The following is a 21,683-nucleotide window of genomic DNA, read 5'->3' as shown; positions in this document are numbered from 1 at the left end:
AGAAATCAAGTTGAATATTTTCTTGATAAGAATATGTCCTACGCAGCCCCACTTGTCGAAACACAGCATTCTGATTAATAATGTTTGTGGGATATGAGTTAAGCAGTAAAATCCAGCTATTTTTAGCCATCTTAGGGGGCGGCCATTTTGCCACTTGCTTAGCCCTAAAAATTACATCACAGTGCCGCCAAGGCTGCCCCTTCAGACAGACAAATACAGGTGGATTTGGTGCTGAATTTGCGTAGGACATAAGGGGTGTTCACACGGCACACATTTGCATCGATGCTGCACCGACGTATTTTGTTGCGATATATCTTACACCGGTGTAAATTTTGTGTAGCGTTCACATGTAAAAAGCTGCTGATTAAGGAGAAGCGCATTAACCCCGGTGCGGCCCCACTTGCGTTCACACGGCAGTTTCTGCGGCCGTGCAATACGAAATATAATAATACGGAAATAAAACATGCGCATTCGTAATGTGTAATTCCTTTTCCCCGCCTTGTTTGTGACATCTCGAAAAACCATAGTTATTACTTCTCCAGACAAATCAACGCTGTGGTCTATCAGACACCGTAAAAGGATGAGGGAAGAGAGAAAGGAAAGATGACGGAAGTACAACAGAGCACGAGAGCAACGTATGTAATCAACTCTTCTCACGCGTAGCAAGTCTACCACTGTAGCATTCACACATCCCATTTTGTATCGGTGCTGCCTCGCAAACTAGCATTTACTCCGGGGTAAATTTTTAAACCACCTCCTGAGCAGGGTTAAATTTGCTCCGGTTTAAGCTGTTCTCAGGGGCTACACCGGTATAACTTTGTACATGTGAATGCTCTTGGGGGGCAGCCTTGGTGCTCCACCGGAGTGAAAGTTGCCGTGTAAACACTCCTATATTCTCAACAACAACAATAAAAGTTGACTTTACTTCCCCTATTAGTCCAAATAACAGAATAAAACACAAGTTTGATGGAAAGATGACATAATTCCAAGAAAATTTAACGTCGGAAGAAAAAAGTTGTATTACAAGAAAAATCGTGTAAATTGACCAATATAATCTGTGATAAGAGTACAATAAATATACATTTTACAAGAATAAATCATTAATATTAATATATTTAAAATCATATCATTTTAATTTCTGATTTTACTATATTAAATATAAAATTCCATATTTGCATTTTTAGTACCTAAAGTTACAGTTACCAGAATTCAGCGGTAATCTTTCGGGAGTGGGAGGTGGTGGGGGCGGCTTGCTGTCGCCATAATTTTTAGCAGTAAAATTGCAAAGAAAATCAAGTTGTCATAAGAATTTTCTAAGATATTTTTTGAAAGTAATGTCATAATGACAAAATCAAAGATTTTCCATTAAAAAAAAGAACATTACAAACAGCAGTTGTAATTATTCAAAAAGGAACAAAAGATGACATTTTGTAATTATGTTTAAGGTTTTACAGCCGAAAGATTCAATGTTAGTTGAATTGAGTTTAGTTTAGTGAAGAGTTTGAGAAGAACTTTGTCATGTGAGGAGAATTAAAAAATATATATTCATAACATAACTTTAGTTTGATTTATTTGAAGTTCCAGATCATCACTCAAGTTTTGCACTTGTCCAATTTTTGTCTAAAGACTGTGTGTCTACTGCTCTTAATTCACCGACTGTCATCAGACTGCAGCCATTGTGAGTGCCTGGAAAAAATATATAGTTTTTTCAAACATAAGATCACGGTGGCCTCAAACTTTTGCCCGGCGCAGTATTAAATGAGTCTATCTATCTTCTGTGCTAGGAGCCTTGGGAAGTCACCTATTTATTCCCAGCCGCCATCTGTCAGATAAGCTCACGTTAGGCATGGGGGCTCTGTTGAGTAAAGTTGTTTGCCGACGCCAAGGGCGTACCTCAGAAGCTCTTTCTTGGACTCTCTCTGTAGGAGCATCTTGGCCTTCATCATGCCCGCCTCGCCTTGGTAGTGCTGCTCCTCCATGCTGACTTGATCAAACTCCTCCTGCTTTCACACAGAAGACAACAAGATATCGGTGTCATTGGGCGATGACCTGAAAGTCACTAATTAATCAAAGCCGCCACCCCCTCCCCCTTTGCACTATAATACTCTTTAAAGACAAACCGCTGGGATAGAGTGCAAGGCAAAGAGATTACGCGCTTGGATACTTGCACACGAGCAAACCATACATCCATTTAAAGTCACACTTAACCCACATGATATTTATCATGACGTATGGATCCACCCCCCACTCCGCCTTCCCTCTAGACAGGAGTCACCAGATGTTGTATAGAAAGAAAGCAGGTCACATGCGCTTGATATCACCAACAAATGAGTGAAATTAAAAGAAAACAAAAGCCTTAAAGCCCAGATTAAGAAACATTGAGGCCAATGAGTATGGAAGTTCATTTATAATGTTTTTGTTTCAACAATGGAATGGACAAAAACATTGGACATTGTCCCTCTCTTTTTTTGTTTCTTTTTAGGAAAAGAGAAAACTTTTAATTTTAATTAATCAAGGGGCCACTCAGAGTCTGGTCGAGATTTTCCATCCATCATCACTTTTCCAATCCGCTTTATCCTCACAACGGTCGCGGGTGAGTCTATCCCAACTGTCTTTGGTCAGGAGGTGGGGGGACACCCTGAACTGGTTGGCACCCAGTCGCAGGGCACACATAGACGAACAATCATCCGCGCTCACACAATTTAGAGTGTTCCATTAACCTGCCGTGGAATGTGGGAGGAAACCGGAGAACCCGGAGAAAACTGAAGCAGGCACGGGGAGAACATGACAACTCCGGACCTTGCACCCCTGTACTGTGAGGCCGACGCACTGACCAGTCAATGACCGAGCCACCAACTACTTTACAGTTAAAAATAATTACAGTACATTTTCTGAAGACAGACTGATAGTTTTACAGGAATATAGTCATAATGATCTATTTTTTTAAATCACTTTGGATTGAAAGGTACGACTTGTAAACATGGCATCTCATTACATTTTGCAGGTGCAGCTCAGGAAGCGTCCATTAGGAGTGAACTTGCATCACAGACTTTGGTTGGTATGAATTTACCTCATTCTCATGTAAGACGTGAGCTTGACCAAAGTCTACGGGAACGGGGCTGTCCCAGCTGTCCCTGTCGCACAGCTGACGGTAGAAGGCGGGGCTTATCAGCACGCCGCCACATCCTTTGGCCGCCGCCTGCTCCGGGAGCACTTGGTCGTCCGAAGGCGCTTTGGAATGGGCGCTTTCCTTACTTTTCTTCATGCTCAGGTCTAAGGTGCCGTTTTCATCCACCTCTATATGCATGTCCTGCAGGAAGAAATACGTCATGAGAATGAGCCAAACACAGCAAACTCACAATAATAACAATAATCACTGTTTGTGCGTGTGTGCGTGTGTGTGTGTTTATACATTGACATCTGTGTCAGTGTTTTTTCTAGGACACATCAGAAGGGGGTTTTGCATGCATGTGTGTGTATTGCGTCGGATTGTAGGTCGTCATTATTTAAGCTCAAATGAAAAAGCCTGAATGTGACATAAGTTTTCCCCCCACTGACAGATGTATTGTTGTTTTCCATGTTTGCAGCGAAACACAAGCAGATAAAATTCTGTTCCCAGGAAAAGGAATCAATTTGAGAGAGCCAATTTTTTTCTCTGAACTTCACGATACCAAAAGGAATGTCAAATTCCGGTGCCAAATTGTCATATCAAGTGACAAAAAAAGTCATGGTCATAAGAGAATAACTTTACAGTCCTCATTTTAACACAGGTTGAGGATACTGCCATATACTGATTAGATTGATCAATACCTTAATTTCAGAGGACGAATTAAGTGATCGGTTGAATGAAGGATGTCTCAGATTCGAACAGAGGTGGCCAGCATCCTGACAAGAAGTTTAGGGCAGAAAAAAAATAAAATAAATACGGTCATGGCCATAATACAGCCACTTTGTTTTCACTTTAAACTGAAACTTAATTGGCACTTTTTTTGTAAATTACAACTTTTTGTCATAAAATGAAAACACTCCTTTCATAAAGTTACAAGTTATTTTTTTTTGGCTTTGACTTTATTCTCGTGTAAACGTGTCTTCATTCACCTCAAAATCAAATATCTATACCGTCAAATTACCCTAAATTTGATTTTACAACGAAAATGCTTCTTTTGTCAAGTGACCAAAAATATATATATTTTTTAACTTGACCCCCCCCCCCCCCGCTCCCCGCACTCCCTTCACGATATTACACCGTCATGCTTGTAAAAAAATCACTCTAGAAAGTCTAGAGTAGTTCTTTTTCTTGTAAAAATGAACATTTCAATCACATCTTGATGATATGACGTGACCATTTGTATGATTAATCGTTTTTGAAAAGCACTTCAAACCGTACCGGCGCCATTTTCTCGCGGCGTAACGTACATATGCAGATATGTTGTCGCCTATACTGTAGCCTTCTAAATATGGCTGCTCCTCTTCGCCAAGCCTTCCAGACAGGAAAGCTGTTCTTTATTTGCTGCGCCCGCAGACAAGACGACTTAGCTGCAAAACGGGAGCAGATGATCAACTCGCTCACACTGTTTTATTCATCGACATTGGTAGAGGGGGCAGCGGGGTGCTGGTGAGGTGGGGGGTAGGGGGGGGCAGCAGCTCGGTAGCGGGCCAGGGAAACGAGGACGTGTCGGAAAGGTGTGCAACAACAACCTCGAATCATCAACATATCCTTCAGTATGGAAGGTGGCGGCGACGTTACGCAACCGCCTCTCATGTGTGGAAAGACAACTTTTCCAAGTGTTTCCTGTCGTCCACGACGACGACGACTACTGAGAGCCAGGCTACGGTATGCGGTTGAGACACATCACAGAGCGAACGACTCCATTTAAATGCCATTGTACATCATTGGAATCGCACTTAGTAGGAAAGAGGAGTAGCTAATGTCTTTTTATCGTTGGATTGGATTACAGCATTTGCTACAAATTGCGACGTTATCCTGTGAATATTAGAAAAATATTGTTCCCCTAAAATTAGGATTTTTCACATAAAAGTACAACCTTATGATTGGAAAGAAACATGATGGCTTTTTTCGTACGTGTCTGACTTAAATTTTGGACATTTTGATGTAATATTATGAATTTATCGTCATAAAATGAGACCTTTTTTTAAGAGTAGCATTTTTTTCTTCGAGGAATATGAAGTACAGTTTTAACTTTGTTGTGATTTTTTCCCCCTTTTTTTCATTAATTGCAATGTTATTCCCTGTCGGAGTCAGACTTTTTCTTGGCATTATATTTTGACTTTCATCTCCTAAATTATGTTGTTGTTTTTTTCTACAGGATATCAACCTTATTCTCATGACATTCTGACTTCTCATGATATCCCCAAACTTGTGGCATTCTTCCCCTACTCTGGACCAATTTAAAATGACCAATTTTTTTCCTATAAAATGATGACCCCCCAGCAGAATCATGACTTGCTTAATTCTACCCCTTGCAATTTTACAACTTTTGTCTTCATGTAAACTTTAATGTCATAATTTTAATTGTTTTTGCACGTAACCTATGGACTCAATTCTTTTCCATCCTGCCTTTTTTTCTTTTAATGTCATGCATTTAATCTTCTAATAGTATGACCTTATTGTCATATTCGTATGATTTTTATTTGGTGATATCATGACTTTCTCATGGTAAGATTATGACTTTGATCTCTTGATGTTATTTTTTTTCATGAAATAACATATATCGTACAACTTTGACTAAAATGCCGTAATACGCATTTATTTGTCCCGTACATGTTTAATGTCCTGTTATTGGGATTTAATTCTTCTATTATTCATCACCAGGCCAGCTGATGTCCAAATAGCTTTATTTTAAAGAAAAGATAAGTGGCTCTAATTTTCTTTTGATACGACGACACCAATTTTCATGTGTGTACATTAAAGCTGGAGGTGCTATCAAGCCTTTTTTTCCAATGCATTTTTGATTGATTTTTTTGTCACCTGAGCCCCCTGCCCCCCTCTCTCTCTTACTCTTTGCCAACATCTTTCTCTTGATGTCTTGCCGTTTTATGCACAAATCAGCATTGCTTTCGAATGAGCACATTAAACGCCTCCTTTCCAAGTGGTCTGATTTGATTACCTTTGTTGCGGTTGCCAGGGGCCGCATGGCCGCCGTCTCGCCGCTCTCCCGGTAGCGAGTGGAGAGGTTGAGGATGGCAGCTGTGGCGGCGCTTGGGGGGCCGCCGTCTTCTTGCTTAAAGTGACTAGGTGGTGGGCTGTGCCTGCCGGAGGTCGGCAAGCGGCCGCCTGGAGCCGCCAGGAAACCAGGATGATACTGCTGAGGTGCTTAAATAAATAAATAAAGGAATAAATAAAGGAATAAATGGCGAGAATGGACGGTAAATAATTCAGTCGCGGGGGACAGCAGGTGTTCCAAACAAATGTAGTAATAAGATGCTGGATGACAAACCATCAAAAAGGGCCCATGTGGCGTTATTAACGAGAACTTCCAACCATTTACCATATTGTGGTGTTCCATGCAGACATTGGTTGAACAATATCTTCTTGAATGTGGTTGTGGTGTGCGCCAGTTTTGTTATATGCCCGACTTTATTCATGAAATATGGCGACTCATTTCTTGAAATATTTCAAACGACAATTTTGAATGACGCCCTTTTTTCGTCATGCATGTGCTACGATATTCTCATGAAAGTTACAAAGCCATTCAAGCAATCATGTAACTTCAGCATCGTACAGCGAAAGAGCATTTTCTTGGACTTTGTTGTCGCTGAGTTACCGCTTTTTTTACTTGCAATTTTGCAATCTGTTCAGTAATGCTAAAAACGTGGATTCATTTCTCATGTTCATGAGTTTATCCTTGTAAATTAATCATAATCGTAACTTTATCTCCTCATAATAATAATATTGTGACGCTTTTTACTTTTAGGACTTTATTCTCATCCAGTTACAAATTTTTCCTCTTAAAAATACAACATTGTACCTCATTGCAATTTGTTTCTCATAAATTCAAACTTTTCATGCAAAGTGACACCATTACGACATTCACTTTACACCAGGCAAGAACTAACGGAGAGTGTGGGTTTATTTTTAGAGGCTGTTGACAGTGATCGTTCAGCCCATTAATTGATTGAATTAGTATGTCGACTGAGACTCTCCATGCTTTGCTTTTTAGTCACATGTTCATAGTAAGTTATGAATATAGTTAAGTATTATTGGAAAACACAAAATGCTCGGTCACTCATGAAAACTATTAGCTGAACTGCGGATTCAGTGGTCATTTTTTGTGTGGTTGGGGGCTAACCTAATAATCCTCCAAAAATGCTGTACTGTTTATTTTATAAGAGCTTGATAATACGACAAGACTGTTACAACGAATGCGCCTTTTAAAAAGACAAAACCAAAAAAGAATAGCAAACATGAGCGTGCTCGCGATTCTGAATACAGACTGGTGGATTCAGCTCGTGTATTGAGTCGTATTCGTGTTGTGCAGGCACATCCAATGAAGTGTGGCACATTTGCTCTAGTGAGTCAACGTACAGTCGGGATAGCGTGAGACTTCCACATCGTGGCTGACACCATTGAGCGGCTGCTTTCCGAAGACCTGCGCGTCGAAGCTGGCGTAGTCAAAGCGGATCCTGCTGTACTTGTCCATGTCCTTGGCCAGGCTGCTCTGCAGGGCGGCCATCGGATGAGCCAGGCGGTAGTTCAACTGGCTCAGATCGAACTTCTTGACCAGGCCCATGACCCTGCAAGCGAACACAAAATGAAGGAGGGTATAGGCTCACTTCACTCTTACAGTTAAGTGTTGTTTTCGAAAGGATTTGGGATTTTTTTCGGTCGGCAGTCTCAGAATCTGTACTATCGACGTAGCACTTAGTTATGAGGGCTCGAGTAACCTCAGAAAAATTATGACTTATTCTCATAAAATAGTTGCTTTTTCCCCTCATATTTTAATAATTTCATGAATTTATCCTGAAAATGACGCCATCACTCCCATAATAGTGCAACTTTATTCTCACCAGACTAACTTAAATAGCAGAAGTCACATAAAATTACATTTAAATTCTCTTTTCGGTTTCTTTAGGCTTGTAAAATATTTATTTGTGAGTAAAATTCTGATTTTAATCTTGTACAAATTTCGACCCATTTTTTTCCTCATAAATTTACAAACTAGTTCTGCTAATATCACAACTTTATCCTCGTGAAATTTCTCCTTCAAAAATCGCAACCTTATTCATACAGGTATTATGTCACAGGTCTCAAACTCAAGGCCCTGGGCCCAGATCTGGCCCACCACATCATTTTATGTGGCCTGCAAAAGCAAATCAACTTCCATGATGCTTGCTAAAATCTCTACCATAATTTAAAATACTCATATGCAATAAATAAGAGACACATTTTAATCATTTTCTTGTAACCAAAACCCTAATTAGAGTGACTGAAACAATAGTCTAATAAACCTTTATTATTGACTTTTTTATTTGGTTTCAATCATAACGGCACTCCAAGGGAAACGGTAACTAAAATGTGGCCCATGACAAAAATGACTTTGACACCCGCGTGGCTCTAACTTCCCTCTAAATGCACAAGGCTTTATTTTTGCAAACTTTTGTAACATTTCAAAATTCTTCCCGTAATAGTACAGCTTTATGGCATTCAAATGTAGACTTGTTTTTAACTTATTTTAGGCTCCACATAGAACAAATTATGTAGAATTCAGACTTGATTTCTTGTAAACATTGCGACTTCATTCTCGTAAATGTTGTTTACTCTAATAAATTGCGTCCTCCTAAAATTCTGACTTTATTCCTCTGAATCTAAAAACGTTATTCTTGCACCATCGCGACCTTAGTAGTCGAGCTGGCTCGGTTAAAACTTTTTTTGACCAGATCCAACATGAAAGTGAAAGACGGCTGTGGCTTAGATACCCCAATAAAAAGCATTGTTTTAGGAAGTATTTTTAATTATTAATTTTTTTTTGTTGTACACATAGTCTGGGATTTGATGCTGTCGATGCGGCAGCCAGGTTGCCAGACTAATTAATATAGCGGCAGTGGGCATCCTGCCCGCGATAAATCCAGCGGGAACAAAGAGTTCTGCTCTTTTATCATTTCTAATAGAGGGGATGGAGCTCGCAACAGACTGCGCGTTCTGTAGGGATCGCTCAATAAAACACAACATGAGTGTTTATCACTTTTTTGCAGAGCTTAACTTGCACAAGAACACCACCCCTCTCACCCTCCCTCCACCCCCAACTCTTCTCCAGTCCAGACTTTGCGAACGCTAATTATTTCGCAAATCACGTGACGGCTTTAAACGCCTGCTGGCGCGGGCGCGTACCTCGGCGAGCGATCGGGCGTTTGTCTGTTTTTCAGGCTCTCGTCCTGAGGTTTGGAGATTTTCACCGCAGCGGCGATGGGGCAGCCCGACAGACTGGGAAGACAATCAAACACGGTGTAAGCCAATCCCTGATACTCTCATTGCTCTCTGTGGCGTGATATGATTATTTCTTCTCATAATGGATGGAGTATTCTCTATTTTTTTTTTTTTTTTTTACCTCCGGTGAGTGCTGCGGTTGCTGTTGACATGGCCTCTTCCCGTGCAGCCAGGAGTGGGACACTTTAGGACGTTCTCGTGCATGGCCAAGACTGAGCAGACCAGAGAGAGAGAAAGAGAGAGATCTGATTGTTCGATCATTTTGGGGAACCATACTTGCTGATAGCTCAAGACCCGCGCGCCCCATCCTTTATCAAGCCAAGGCGTCCATTTTCCCTTCGAACGATCTCACAGCATATCACGAAACTAATGAACTACTTGCTTAGTGTGAAACCTGAGTCTCTTTGATTGAAAGCAAAGCTGACTTACTCTGTTGCATGAACGGCAAATGTTACACATTCATTCGATGTACTGCCATCTCACGGGAGAGCATTGAATTACTCTGCCAGTCATTATATGTCACTTGTATAGATAGAAAATAAAATGTTTCTTCACAAAATTTCTGTGGAATTGGGTATTCCCCTGGTTGGGAAACACTGCTTTAGATGTTTTTTTTTTTCTAGAAATGACCAGGGCCCTCTAAGATGGAGCAATTTAGCTCTTCTTTGGGAACCCCATTTGGTTCGAAATAGACACGAAACACCTAACAAGGCATTCCAGCTAATATAAAACTGACAAGACTGCTTTGGATTTTGCTAGAAGTTTTCAGGACCCTGTAGAATGATGCAAATAAGCTCAAATGTGGGAACCATATTTGCCCCAATGAGGTCAAGGTGACATCTTCTAGCTAATTGTAAATGATTATACGACTATGGATTTTGCTGAGGTTGGCATAATTCTGTAGAATTGTGTATTACAAAATCAGTATTTGCTGATTTATGTGACGCCTCACGTTGAGGTGAACGTGACATCTTGCATCGACTTATAGGTGATTAGAATGTCAGGAATGACGAGGATTTTTCAGAAAGTTGCTCATGAGCACCTCACTTGGAACAATATTTGGTAACATAAGTGGGTGGACCCTGAATGCATCACGATGGGGTCAGCATGACTTCTTTCAGCTCATTTTATTTGATGCTATAGTGACCAGGATACTTAGAATTCCACGGATTAGCTCTTGATTGGAAAACATATTTGCTAACTTAAGTGGATGTTCAAAATCCACCCTGTATGCTTCGCAATCCTTTGAGGATGCCTTCTCTGGCTAATTTTTCGCAAATTAAAACACCATAGATTTTGCTTTGCGTTACCAGAAAGAAAAAAAAACCTCAAGAATGTTGAAACCACTATTTCAGGAACCATATTTGGTACCTTAAACGGTGTTTGGAATGGACCCTGAATGTCTCACACAGAGGTTCGATGACTTCTTCCAGCTCATCGATGAAGAAAAATGATCAGCATCATGGAAATGATGACCCTATAATCTTCCTTAGTCTCTTATAAATTTGTTTCGGTGCTGTTTCTTGGACAAAATGAACAGTGAAATAATTAAATAGGTTTGCCAGATGGAAGTTAAACAAGTCTTGCAGTCTTTTCCGTTCCAGGGTTGAAAATGTTGAATTTGCAAGTGTTTCAATGAGTCACACTAAATGTTTATGAGATGAATATAGAGAGCAGTGAACATTTTAGGCATTCAGTGATGATTTATGTAAGTGCCTTGGCGCGTATGAGGGAGCGAGAAAGTGGCCGCAATGTAAATAGCTTCATGCAAAGAAAAGACGGCTGATTATATTCTTCAAAAGAAAAGCGTCTTTAAGGGCTCCCGTACATCCTTAGAAACTTCTTTTCTCTCCCCACGTCTTCCAATTAGTTGGCTGGACTTGTCGTATTTATTTTGTTCAATAGCATACTAGCTCGACCCTTTGATTTGCAAACACTGCCTACACTTGGCGAGAAAAGTTAATTACTTTTCCTGTTGCTTTTGTAACATCACGCTTTAATGTCCAATGTTTGTGGAATTTTCTTGGAATGTCTTAACAATTGGCAATATGAGGGGTGGGGGGGGGGTGGACGTGAAAAAAAACATTTAAAGAGACTTCAATGCGCACAACAGAAGCGATTGACAAATCCTTTAAGTTACTTGCTAAAGTTATGCACGCTTCAACTCAATTCAAATTTTTAGGAAGACGGACGCCATAAGACCGTTGAATTGAATCAAATAAACGCTTTATGTATGACAAAAAAAACAGGCTTATAAAACAGCCTCAATATTTGGAACATAATAAAACCATATTAAAAACGATGCCCTAGTTTGGATTGACGCGGGGAGGCATTAACAGTGGACTTTGATCTAATAGATGCGTTGTTCCTCGTTAATCAGTGACTATTGATTTATTTATTTTTGCCACACCTCAAATAACAGAATGTGCCACTGGATTACGCTGAGAAAGACTTCCGACAGCACTACCTGTCGCCGTTGAACACAGAGCAGACTTGGCACCTGTCAAATTGACTTTTGTACCAAACATTACAAGTTTGAGCGAGCTTCCCATCAGTGACTGTATCAAAATAAAATACAAAATGATCAAATTATTCACCTTCTATTTATACCTCATATTTAGACAAGCACAGAGAAAAAAAAGGATGATTTTTGGTAGGGGTCGTATTATACACGGGTGCATATTATTCACGGAATTTGACCGTAAATGAAAAATATGTCAACTGAATAAATAAAATACAGAAAATACAATGAAAAAGAAATTAAAAAATATATTTTAAAAAATTGCCAATATCGTATATATACATTTTGAATCCATTTTTGGGGGGTCCTGACAAGATGGCCAAAGTGTGCTGCTGCTTCATCTGTGATGGTGTCAATTTAAAAAAAAAAAAAAAAGAGGTGTACGGAATGAAGTGTCCCAAGATGAATATTGTTCATTTGCACACTCACTCTCTGGAGGAACTCGCACTTTATGAGGACACCCGGACAAACTTCTGTGATGGGGGTACAGTCCGGTGACGTGACCCGTGCCATCGCAGCCCGGCGTGGGACACCTGATGTCCCGCTTGTCTGTCCGCGGAGAGTCTGGGGAAACATTTGTTGTTGATTTCATACATTGAAATGATATGTTTGCTACACCAACGTTCTGAGTACGAAAGGAGTTTGTAGTAAGGACACATTGGATACGAGCCAAGAGATTGAAATATCAACGCGGGCACTTTTTCTTTCTTTATAAAAAGCATCTATTAATTTGTCCTTTTAGTTAAGGCTGTAGTTGAACACACTTCTTAATGCCCGACCATGGAAAGATTACACGGAGGATTACACATTTAGCCATGGTCATTTGAAGAATCCCGGGGAAACATGAGAGGTACTTTAGCAGGATTTGAGACTTATGGTCATGGTTAAATATCCACTTGATTCCTATCAAAATCCAATATTCGGAGTCGTTGCAATTTCGCTTTATTATTATTATAAGTCTTTTTATGTATTACTTGACTTGTTGCCAAAATGTTTAAGCGGTAAAGAGGATTTCAAGCTCTGATTCCTCTCGATTTCTTTTTGTAATTCTCTTTGCTGCTTTATGAGCGCGCAATCGACACGCATTTCTTTGCTGTGGGGCTGGACAGCCTGTTCATCCATATCAATTTTATGGAGCCTTCACTAAATGTATGAAAAAAATAGGGTGCAGCATTTCAATAACAGCTGCAGTATACTTGATGAGCGGGCCTGATCTAAAAAAAAAAAGAAAAACGATTTCTTGAGTAAAATAATGGTAACTAACAGCAAATATATAATTATATTATAATTATATTAAATAAATATAATATAATTAATTAAATATATAACTATATTATAAATATTATTAGTAAATTAAGAGAATATAAAACAATATTATGAATATGATGTGTTAAAATAAAAATACAAGACCGTGTACTTCCATTTTTTCTTTTTTCTAAGGGTTAAATAGCAGACTGGATTTACAGAATTACTTTGGGACTCACATGAATTTTGAAAAATCATTTCTCACAAAATGTTCAAACCTAGTTTATGATCAGATCAAAAAAAGGAGTAAATGATTCTGACTATGGCAAACCACTAAAAATTATGCCATGATCCATATTGGGCCGAACTCTCCGTTGAGAAAGCGTAACGCTGCTAAGGTGTTTCTACGTACTGTATGTGTTTCAGTATGGTACACTCAGGGCCCTATTTTGAAAGACAGGTGCACGTGAATCTTTATGTTCATGCTGCGGCAAGTCCAGTTTACAATGTTTGGTAATTTGGCAAACGCGTTGCGCCTCACTACGCGTTTGGCTGGACAGAAAGGTTTCATCTGACACGTCCCCAGTGCACCTGACAATTTGGTGACAGAAAGTAGACTACACTTTAGAACGATTAAAAGCAGGTCTAAGTTGTGGCGCGGGTGGCATAATATGATTTTAGTGGATTTGACAGACAGATCCTGAGCTGAGACTTGAGTTGGGCACAAAAATAGCACCCTGTCAGTACCTTTGCCTGAATGGCAGCTGATCCTGTTGTCCATGTCCATCATGCGCTGATGCCGCCTCTCATTGGTCATCTGCTCCATGAGGAAACGATCCATCTCGCGGTAGGCATGATGCAGGACCTGCCTCTGTTCCGTCTGCAGGGCAATGGCCTGCTCCAACAAGCTTAGATTGACTCTGCCGTGGCCCACTTCCAGGCCTCTCTGGTGGAGGTGGTCTAGCGCCCAGCCCTCCAGCCGCGGGGGCCTCTCCACCTCCGTGTCGCTGTCTCGCTCCTCCTCCGGCCTGTATCTCTGGAAAAGGCCTGAGCTCAGGTCCAGTTGAGGTTCTTCCTTCAGGGGTGAAGAGTCGTCACAGATTCCGGAGGGGCTCAAGCCGTTCGTTTTTGCAGAGAGGGCCCACCGGAGCTCCCTCGGGCTCTGTGGGGACGACGACCCGCTTAGTCTGTCCTGACTTTGGTCGTCCTCTACTTCTTCATCATCGTCGTCGTACATTTCTGGCGTGCTGACCTCGCACTGCGGCGAGCCCTCAGGTGTCATCTCCAACCACCCCAGTGAATCGTTGGAGCGGCCATTTCTGTCCGGCACGCCATTGATTGGACTCAAGTTTCCATCTGAAATAACATAAATATTCACTAGTTACTTTATAAGACATTTTTGGGAGGGGTGTGGGGGGGGGGGGTCAATAACAGGTAAAAAATAACACCCGCATGTATGGACTGACCAATAATATAGATTGGTGAAAAAAAAATTCTAATGACACATTCCATACATAATGATATTTTTTGAATGTATATTCTAAATCATCTTGCAGGCCATGGCTCACTTCGGACATGCCCCGTTTTCAAGGAACAAAACCGCTCAACCATGGGAAAATAATTTGGATGTAATCTTCCAAAATCCTTTTAAGGTTTTAGAACTTGTGTGACTTTTCCAAATAATACCGTGAGAAAAACATGTTATTGTGAAGAACACATGTAACAGCGTAAGGTTGCGGGATTCTCGAGTAATTACTCGTCGCTAAGTATATTTTAGATTTATCTTTTTTCATTTTTGGGTTTTTCTCGTGGTTTGAACATGAAAGCCCAAATTGAGGAACTAAATTTGTTTTGCTTCCATCCTCTTTTTGTCTGGCGAAACAAAGATTGAAGATGAAGATTATGGGGATTTACAGTACATTTAAAAAAATAAAAATAATTAGTTATGTGTTTTTATGATGAAGCCAAGCAGCAACATGTTGTCATCTGCTCAAACACAGATGTCAAAACATCTAATCTGGAAGAAGGAAAGTGAAGATTCCCGAAGACAAAATGGATTTGGATTATGTTGTTGTTGTTTTAAAAAGACAATGAGATGCTACTAGTTGTTGACTTTCCTCGTACATGTTGTTATACTGGTTCCGTGCAGTTTTATATTCCCAAACACTGAGTGGGAATTCAATTCACGCTGCCTGCATTGAAGTCAGGCTGGAATGAATCTATGCGCTATTAATGACTTTGTATGATTTAATCTTTGTAATCTTACATCTTTATTCTGGTAACAGCAGAATACGTTTTTAGGAACAAAATCTTCAAGGTCAAGTGTGAAGTGACTTTTGTAAATCCCAAACATGTTTTTATGTCACCAGTAAACAAAATACATTAAATAAAGCACTGAAAAAGAATTTATATTTCATGAATTTGACAAAGTCATCGTTTTCCTGAAGTGAGATCCCGATGAACGACAAATCTGGAAGTATGACGTCACCTCAAGACAACAATAGAGGGGCTCACTATGGAAAGTATACAAAGGCTATATAGGCTGCCATTATTAGCCTAGCATTATTGTTTGCAATTTGATGCTGTGCCGTGTTATAAATTGCGCACGATTGGATTACCTCCTTGTTCCATGGATTCCCGCTAGCAATGAGAGCACATGTCCTCGTGAGTTGGTGTCCTACATTGTCATTGCTGAGGTAGTTCTATTGCGTTGTCGGCCACTCCGCACATTATATCGGCATTATTGTTAGTCAATCCATGCACTCATGTAATTTGAATGTTTTCGTACAGGACTGCATCCATGAACACGTATAATACTTTGAATCGAATGTTTACAGAAATAACAACCAGAGTTATTCATTGATTAGCACAGCTACCTTTTTTTGCAAATCCGGTTGAGATAACAGAATAGTTGTATCGTTCCAATTTTCTGGTCCATTTACGTGCCCTATTCTTTTCTTTTGGTTACTCAAACAACTGTTCGTAAAGTGCATTGCGACACAGCGGCAAGGTATTTCGCCGAATGATTCGATAACAGTGGCAAAGAGCAGTTAACGGGACAATCAACGCATTATTATGGCTGACTGGCAAGTCGGCATTCTGTAAATGACGTCAACCGCAGGAGATCGTTGAACAAAATCAAATTCATTGTTCAGCGCGTTGCAATTGGTCCAACTATGAACCTGGGTGGGTTGCGTAAAAAACCAACAAAAGTATGCCTGAAAGAGTTTTAGCTCAAAGTATTTTTTTAAACACGATTCAAATTTAGTTCTTGTAACTTTGTAGTTCCTTTCTCACTAAAGCACATTTGTAAGAGTACAAAGGTTTCAGCTTGAAAAATTAATTGTCAGACAATTCTTTTTTCACAACAATTGTGATGTCATACTGTCGCCTCTACCTGTTGGATGCTGGGGTTAGGTTTGCTTCTTGATTTATGTATTTATTCATTTATTTTTAACGTTAAAACGGCTGGCATAGGTTCCAGCACGCCCCGCAACCCTCGTGAGGATTAGCAGCTCGGATAAAGGATGGATGAAGAACATTGAGCGCAATTTCTATTGATATTGTTCAAGGTGTCAATCGCGATATATATTGATTGTGAATTATTGCCCAGCCCAAAGTCAAATGTGCTTCGGAATTCGGTTTAAAACTGTGCATGACAATGTTTATGTCCAAACAGAAAAATAATGCAAAAACCTAAACTTGCCTCTTTAATTTCAACATGGAACGGCAGCCTATGGGGCGTAATGTCAGTAAATGCAACCTGTCCAATATATTTGTTTCTTCATCACATGGCTGCCATGAACAATGTCCTAAAAACTACAAAGCAAACGCTGGCCTTTAAGACAATTTTATTTTATTTATTTATTTTTATAGACCCACTGTTTTAAATGACCCATTAACATTCAACCCACAAACGGTCACATTACGTAATGGCCGTGGGTGGATTTGTGTTATCGACTTATTAGAGGCACATATTTTATTTGACAGATTTTAAAAACCTTTTTGCCTGGATTAATTTTTACATTTTGACCCATTTAGCAAGTTTGTTAATTCCTGTGTTTGTCTCATCATCATCCTCATCATCTTCATCGACATCATCCATCCATCCATCTATCATTCATGTGACCTGATTCATCCATTGAATCCTACATTTTGCGTTGCTCTCGTTCTGTCTGGCCACTTAAGAGGATAGAAAGTTAAAAAAAAAAGCCAAAGAGCCTTAACAGAGCATAAGTTTGAAGCGTTTGAGAGGATCAAGGGAGATTTGATGGAATCAATCCAGCCGATAGCCTTGCATTGTTAATCACTGACTAACACTTGAGAGACAGGACTGGTGTTAATAAGGGGTTGTTCCGCGGACATTAGAGAGGATGACTCTAACCCTCTTTAGCGGACTTTAACATGGCTGCAGCGGACAGCCGTGAGACCGTGCCAGTGAACTGACTGGGGGCAGACAACCTCCAGTAGGTACATAGACATAGAGTGGACCGTGGCCAAATTGTGTTCTTGTCATGCGCCACATGACACGACATCTTACAATGCCATCCACAAAAAGTATTGCCATTTGCATTGCATTCATCCATTTCCGAGCGCGCTTGTCCTCATGGAGTCGCGTGGGAGCTGGAGTCTTTCCCAGCTGACTTTGAGGAGAGACGGACTTGGTGGCAGGCAGTCACAGGGCAAATAAAGAGTCACATTCACACCTGTAGACTATTTCGAGTCTTAAATGAACCGAGCGTGCATATTTTTGGAATGGCGGAGGATGCCAGGGTACAAGGAGAAAAACCTGCGAATGAACATCATGCAAAGTCCACATAATTAGATTTGCAATTGGAACCTCAGAGCTGTGAAGAGGCATATGTCCCCTTAAGCACTGTGCTGCCCTCCTTTACTTTATAGATGGAGCCAAATAATATAACAGTAACAAAATTTGCCCCTACATTTTTATATCAACGTTTTTCTTGAAAAAAATACTGTATATCAAGTGCACAGAAATGACACTGAGGAACAATTTTTTTTTTTCAGGCAGCGTGTTCAAGAAATGCAATACAAAAACAGGTAATACAAAATCGATTAACATTCTGTGCTTCTTTTCTGGATTTCTTTCTTTCATAAAATTCTGTATGTATCACAAGACGTGATATCATTCCACATTTGCATTGATGGATAGCAACACAGGTACCACTTTATGGATTGTGGCATTTATTAGGAGTGTATAGTAAGATAAAATATTCCAGCCATTTACAAATCACGATGGTTGAACAATTTGGAAAAATAACCTAATTGTGGTATTTGTTGTTGTTGTTGTTTTAATATTGTGATTGCAATTTCATGTGTGCTTATTTTTTTTGTCCTTGTATTGAACAAATCCAAGCAATAAATCGATTGGTATTACAATAAACTATATCAGATTTTCTCAACATGAATGTTATGAGTTAGGCTGACTCTGAAATAAAGAAAACTTGACAAAAGTCGACCCAGCAAACATGGGGGAGTTTGTTTTGTTTCATTTAGTTTTTAATTGCATGTTTTGCGACTTGAAAATTGCACTCTACCACTTTGTTGATTGTTCAGCCCTAATCTTAATTTATTTCAATTTTTTTTTAAATGTCGGCTATTAAAAAGACCTCCCAAAAAATGCATGGCTGTGAACTGTATTTGATTATATTCTATAGATGGCCCTAAAAGTACCGTAGTTGCAAAGACAATGCTACAACAGCCAGTAACATGTATTTACATTCATGCAGTAGGCGAGCGAGCGGGGTATTGTTTAGCATCCAGCTGGACACACACACGCACACACACACACACACACACACACACACACGCACACACACACACACACACACACACACACACACACACACACACACACACACACACACACACACACAGTGAAACAGCAGAGAAAGAGGAGAAAAAAAACTTGGATCCACGCGATGGTTTGTGTGTTGGAGCAGGTGAAGAGTTGTCACTCCAGAATAGCCATTAGCAGCACTCTGCAGCAGGCCTGCACTTGGCTGTGGCTGAACACAGCGCGACGCCACCAAAACAACAGCCTGATTTTGACGCCTTCCAACGCGGCCACCGAGCGCTTTTCCCTCCGTTGCTAACATTCTCACTGTTGCTCTCGTTTTGAACAGGAAATGCAACACAAATGTCTCAAAAATGTCCTGGAGAACCTTAAAAAAATAAATAAATAAACATGATTCATCCCGGCGGAAATCGTGTGTGTGCCCCCCCCCCCCCCCCCCATCATGATCATGTCATGTGAACCCAGCATGGAAACAAATCCATTCCTATTCCAGTCGGCTCCTGTCGCGGTCCATTTAAAGGACACGCGCACACGCGCATGTGTCCTATAATGAGCTGTGGACATTATGCCTAATTATGTATTAGACTGTGTTGCAGGGCTTAACAAAAGCTTTTGAAAGGGGACAATTACGTTTGTTGCTTGGATACATCGTTAAAAATATCCCAAATCAGGGCGGATTACAGTGGGCGAGAATGCACGTGTTTGTCAAAATGGACACAATTCAAGTCATTAAAGGGGCGAAAAAAAAGGTATTTTCTTTTTCTCAAGACAAAAGACAAAATACAAACACAAAGTGTTGCTGATGCTGCGTGTTGGTGAAGAGTTTTGTCTGCCAGTCCTACGATGACTAATTTGTTTTCCGCCACTTGAATTGGAACTGAATTGAGAAAGGATGGAGGGAGTCTCATTTGAATCAGAGTGAACTGGCGCAGGCGTCCGTTCACGGTCTCATTCTATGGATTGAATGGCTTTGGACCGGCCCATTCAAAGACAGATGAGGGGGTCGGCAAACAAGCTGGCCCCAAGCAAAGAGGGTGGGCGCCAAGTTGCCACCATCGCGGCCGATCGGCTGTCAAAAACTCGCGTCGATTCCGCCAGACGCGACTAATGTGGCCTGTGCGCAGCGCACAATGAGCGCGGCTGCTGTTGATGCCGCTGCTGGTTGGCTGGCTCGCCTCGCGCGAGGGGAGGGGGGGCAAATATGAATGCAACAGATGGGATTTTAAAATTCAGCGTGGATTGTTCATCAAAACAACAGGACATCTGTTTACCTGCTGGAGTGTCGGCGCTCCTCGCCGCTTCTTTGTGCCGCCGCGGCGCCGGGTCCTCGCTCTCCTCATCGCAGGCCTCGCTGGGGCTGTAGTGGCGCGGCTTCATCAGCAGGGACTTCCGCTTATTGATGGGGGCCCCCTGCACCCCGTCTTGAGCGCTTCGCTTACGAACCGATGACCCATACGGGCTACGGGCAAACAGTTGTTATTGTTCATTACCCGGAAGTTTTGGGATATGGCATTTATGTTGCCAAGAACTTACCTGTTTGTCTCAACGATAAAGTCTTGACTGGTCAGATCTGAAAAAAAAAACAATAAAATAAATAAAAAGATTTAAAGAGTCACGAGAACCCCCACCAAATCGGTTTTTTTACATTCCAAAAAAGAATTTTATGCATTGAATTGATTTTTTTTATTGGAACAAATATTAAGTGTCTTTCAATAAATTGTAATCCCTCCCCCTTCTCATGTCATGAGGAAAATCACGTATCTTTGGACTTTCATGAGGAAAAATGTCATGAGATGAGATTTGTTATGTGTGACTGTGAATCATAATCCGATGAAAATAATCACACGAAAAAAAAATAAAGTCAACATTTTATGACAATTAGTCGCAATTCATGGGAATAAAGTCAAACATTTACGAGATTCATTGTATATTTTGAAAAGAAGTTGCAATCGGACATTATTAAAATTACAAAAATGAAATTGTAATTTATAAGAATAAAGCCACTGAGCTATGAGAGCTGAGACTGAATTTCTATCTATCTATCTATCTATCTATCTATCTATCTATCTATCTATCTATCTATCTATCTATCTATCTATCTATCTATCTATCTATCTATCTATCTATCTATCTATCTATCTATCTATCTATCTATCTATCTATCTATCTATCTATCTATCTATCTATCTATCTATCTATGTGTATGTGTGTGTGTGTGTTTGTGTGTGTGTGTGTGTGTGTGTGTGTGTGTAGCATCACTTTTTAAAATTTTTATAGGAAATCAAAGGCATTAACAACAAAAAAAAGCTTTCCTCCATTTCTGTCTTGGGGGCATGAGAACAAAGATGCGGACACTTCATTGACATGAAAATCTTGTCATTCACTCGCATGTGTGTCCAATCCTCTGACGGCGCTGACAACACAAGCTCAAATTGTTAAATCAATTTACCGTGCGAGGTATCAACGGAGAATAAGAATAATAACAAAAATAATTTTCTTTTCACGCATCTCACCAATATGCAAAAGGCCTCCACAAAGACCCAAAAACTTGCATCGTGACATTTGCAGCTTATGGGCTTTCAATCAGATGGTTTTCTCTCTCTCTCTCTCTCTCTCTCTCTCTCTCTCTCTCTCTCTCTCTCTCTCTCTCTCTC

The 21,683-nt window shown here is 40.4% G+C and overlaps 1 protein-coding gene and 1 long non-coding RNA gene across 13 annotated transcripts in view; one reads left to right on the top strand and one right to left on the bottom strand.

Moving 5' to 3' along the window:
- Positions 1–21,683, bottom strand: part of st18 (ST18 C2H2C-type zinc finger transcription factor) — a 74,964-nt gene that overhangs the window by 11,314 nt on the left and 41,967 nt on the right. For 8 of the 12 annotated variants that reach the window (XM_052088399.1, XM_052088389.1, XM_052088394.1 and 5 more), the window contains 11 exons: positions 20,563–20,599; positions 20,301–20,488; positions 13,959–14,567; positions 12,396–12,530; positions 9,567–9,657; positions 9,350–9,442; positions 7,547–7,755; positions 6,129–6,334; positions 3,811–3,885; positions 3,071–3,310; positions 1,894–2,003 (listed from right to left, as the gene is read on the bottom strand). In XM_052088399.1, coding sequence (XP_051944359.1) covers positions 1,894–2,003; positions 3,071–3,310; positions 3,811–3,885; positions 6,129–6,334; positions 7,547–7,755; positions 9,350–9,442; positions 9,567–9,657; positions 12,396–12,530; positions 13,959–14,567; positions 20,301–20,488; positions 20,563–20,599 — 1,993 coding nt within the window. The remainder of the gene's footprint in view (positions 1–1,893; positions 2,004–3,070; positions 3,311–3,810; positions 3,886–6,128; positions 6,335–7,546; positions 7,756–9,349; positions 9,443–9,566; positions 9,658–12,395; positions 12,531–13,958; positions 14,568–20,300; positions 20,489–20,562; positions 20,600–21,683) is intronic. The other 4 variants (XM_052088390.1, XM_052088395.1, XM_052088392.1 and 1 more) reach the window with 3 other exon arrangements.
- On the top strand, positions 4,215–5,370 carry LOC127616813 (uncharacterized). The gene is made up of 2 exons (XR_007967200.1): positions 4,215–4,834; positions 5,328–5,370. It is a non-coding gene; the product is annotated as an uncharacterized LOC127616813 (long non-coding RNA).

Source organism: Hippocampus zosterae, chromosome 15, assembly GCF_025434085.1.
Source record: "Hippocampus zosterae strain Florida chromosome 15, ASM2543408v3, whole genome shotgun sequence".
NCBI classification, from domain to species: Eukaryota; Metazoa; Chordata; class Actinopteri; order Syngnathiformes; family Syngnathidae; genus Hippocampus; species Hippocampus zosterae.
The sequence above is the reverse complement of the archived record's forward strand: the minus strand, read 5'-3'. Positions and strand labels throughout refer to the sequence as shown.